Here is a 1,850-nt window from a genome sequence, read left to right as displayed (position 1 = left end):
AAAACGTAACAAACTTACCGTAGTTTCGCGGACTGTGTCATTGTCCGCAGTTTCAGCGAAAATGCCCACGATCTTGCCTTGGTTCAGGCATTAGGGTCTGGACTAAGGCAAGATCGTCGGCATTTTCGCTCAGCTGTGCGGTTATTGCTCGGTTGAGACGGTGGTTAGCACAGCCAATCAGGGGAACGTTCATGAGAATGGCGAGTCGGTGATTTAATGAGCAGTAAGACGCACTAGTGGAGCCGCTTGTTGTAGTCTCGCAATAGCATCGCGCCTAGAAAGTCTCGATGCGTTGCGACCGACGAAATCGTCGGTGTCCTCATTGACGAGTGGAGCCATGCTAAGGAGCGGACAGCGAATCTCTCCGTTCACCTCATACCACGCGAAGACGGCGATGAAATGCTCAGTGGCATGGCTACACCCGTCAAAGATGGTACCGAAACGCTCCGGGATATCCTCAGCGATCACACGCACGACGGAGTGAGTCACCGCTTCCACGGAACGCCGGAGCGTCTCTACCGAGATGGGTTCCAGATTTGTGTACCTGATAACATATCGCAAAATGCAATAGGATGTTATCCAGTAAGTCAGAAGTTACATATACATAGTCACATTTTGAATGTACCGTCGTGCGAGCCTGTTCTTGGAGAATAAGAGAGGCAGGTTGCCCATGACGATCCACTCTAGCCGCCCGAACGTGTTCTGGGTGGAGTGGCGGACATAGTGATAGAGAGACTCAGTCTCTCCGAGAGTTGCTTCCAGCATCTCCGCGGCAACCGCGGGGTGCTCGCGCCTGGTGTGTTGCATCAGGTTCGTGAATCCCAAGCCAGGGGCACGCTTCCGGACCGCGCCGCACCGACAGCGAAAGTACTCGAGGATAACCTCGTCGTACTTGTCGCGGCACGGCCGGTAGCAGAAGCTAGACACCTGCCTGTTAGTAAAGATGGCAGGACGGGAAGCTCGAGGGGCAGCGAGCATCTTTGGAGGTTAGTGTCTTCGGATTCATGTACGTTTGAAAGTGCTGTGAGTGGGGAAGAGTGGAAAGACAGTGTCACATTGGTATGGGTGGCTGTAGAGAGCTCCAATATATTATTGAGCTTAAAAGGTTCAGCTCAATAAATAACTGTTAGCTAGCGGTTAAAGTTACAAAATAAATTACCGTGCAAGTTTATTGCAATAATTGCACCATCAATTTTTTTTCGGCAGTCCTAGGTGAAGCAAGTTCGAGCTTCTGCGGATGAAGTGCACATATCCTTTAAGCCAGACAACACAAATGCTTGAAACGTCGTTGCTGTCGGGAGTCGTTTTGGTTACTCGACCGTGCTACATACAAACCGAGAAACGAAAAGGTTAATGTTGTCTGATAGCATTTCAATGTGTACAACCGCGATGATAAATTTCGATGTAACTGTCAGATCGGTGATCCCAGATCAAAGCCTTGCTTGTTAATTCGACCGTGTAGGCGCGTTTACGAAAGCGGTCTACCGCATCGAATGGCTAGACGTCCTACATGTACTCGCAAGAAGCAAAGAGCGACTGATTAAAATTTGTGGGACACTATTAATTCCCAGGTGTAGGTTTGTGGACAGACTCATTCCTGTACGGTTGAACTTTGCGGCACCACCCACTTCAACCACGAGCTACGAGCTGCCCAGGCCGATCTGCGCTCAGGCCTGCACATCCCTGCTGGCTGAGGCTGTATGTACTCAAAGTATGTACACTCAGCGTACAGGTAACCCGTCAGGTAGTCGTTAATACCTATACATGAACATGTTGCAGATTGCAACGTGTGGCTGCAGAGCTTTGCATGTACCTCCTCGAACCCGTTGGTGTCTCTTGATCGCGTTACC

General features: G+C 50.2%; 1 protein-coding gene across 1 annotated transcript; it reads right to left on the bottom strand.

The window, feature by feature from the left end:
• Window positions 1–213: 213 nt before the first annotated feature.
• PPTG_20074 (hypothetical protein) lies at window positions 214–978 on the bottom strand (the record flags this gene model as incomplete). Its single annotated transcript, XM_008918718.1, has 2 exons — window positions 214–544; window positions 626–978. The coding sequence occupies 2 exons, from the start codon at window positions 976–978 to the stop codon at window positions 214–216; spliced, it is 684 nt and encodes a 227-aa protein (XP_008916966.1).
• Between the last annotated feature and the right edge of the window lie 872 nt (window positions 979–1,850).

This window comes from Phytophthora parasitica (genome assembly GCF_000247585.1).
Source record: "Phytophthora parasitica INRA-310 unplaced genomic scaffold supercont2.276, whole genome shotgun sequence".
Taxonomy (NCBI): Eukaryota; Oomycota; class Peronosporomycetes; order Peronosporales; family Peronosporaceae; genus Phytophthora; species Phytophthora nicotianae.
This window is presented reverse-complemented; position numbering and strand designations above follow the sequence as displayed.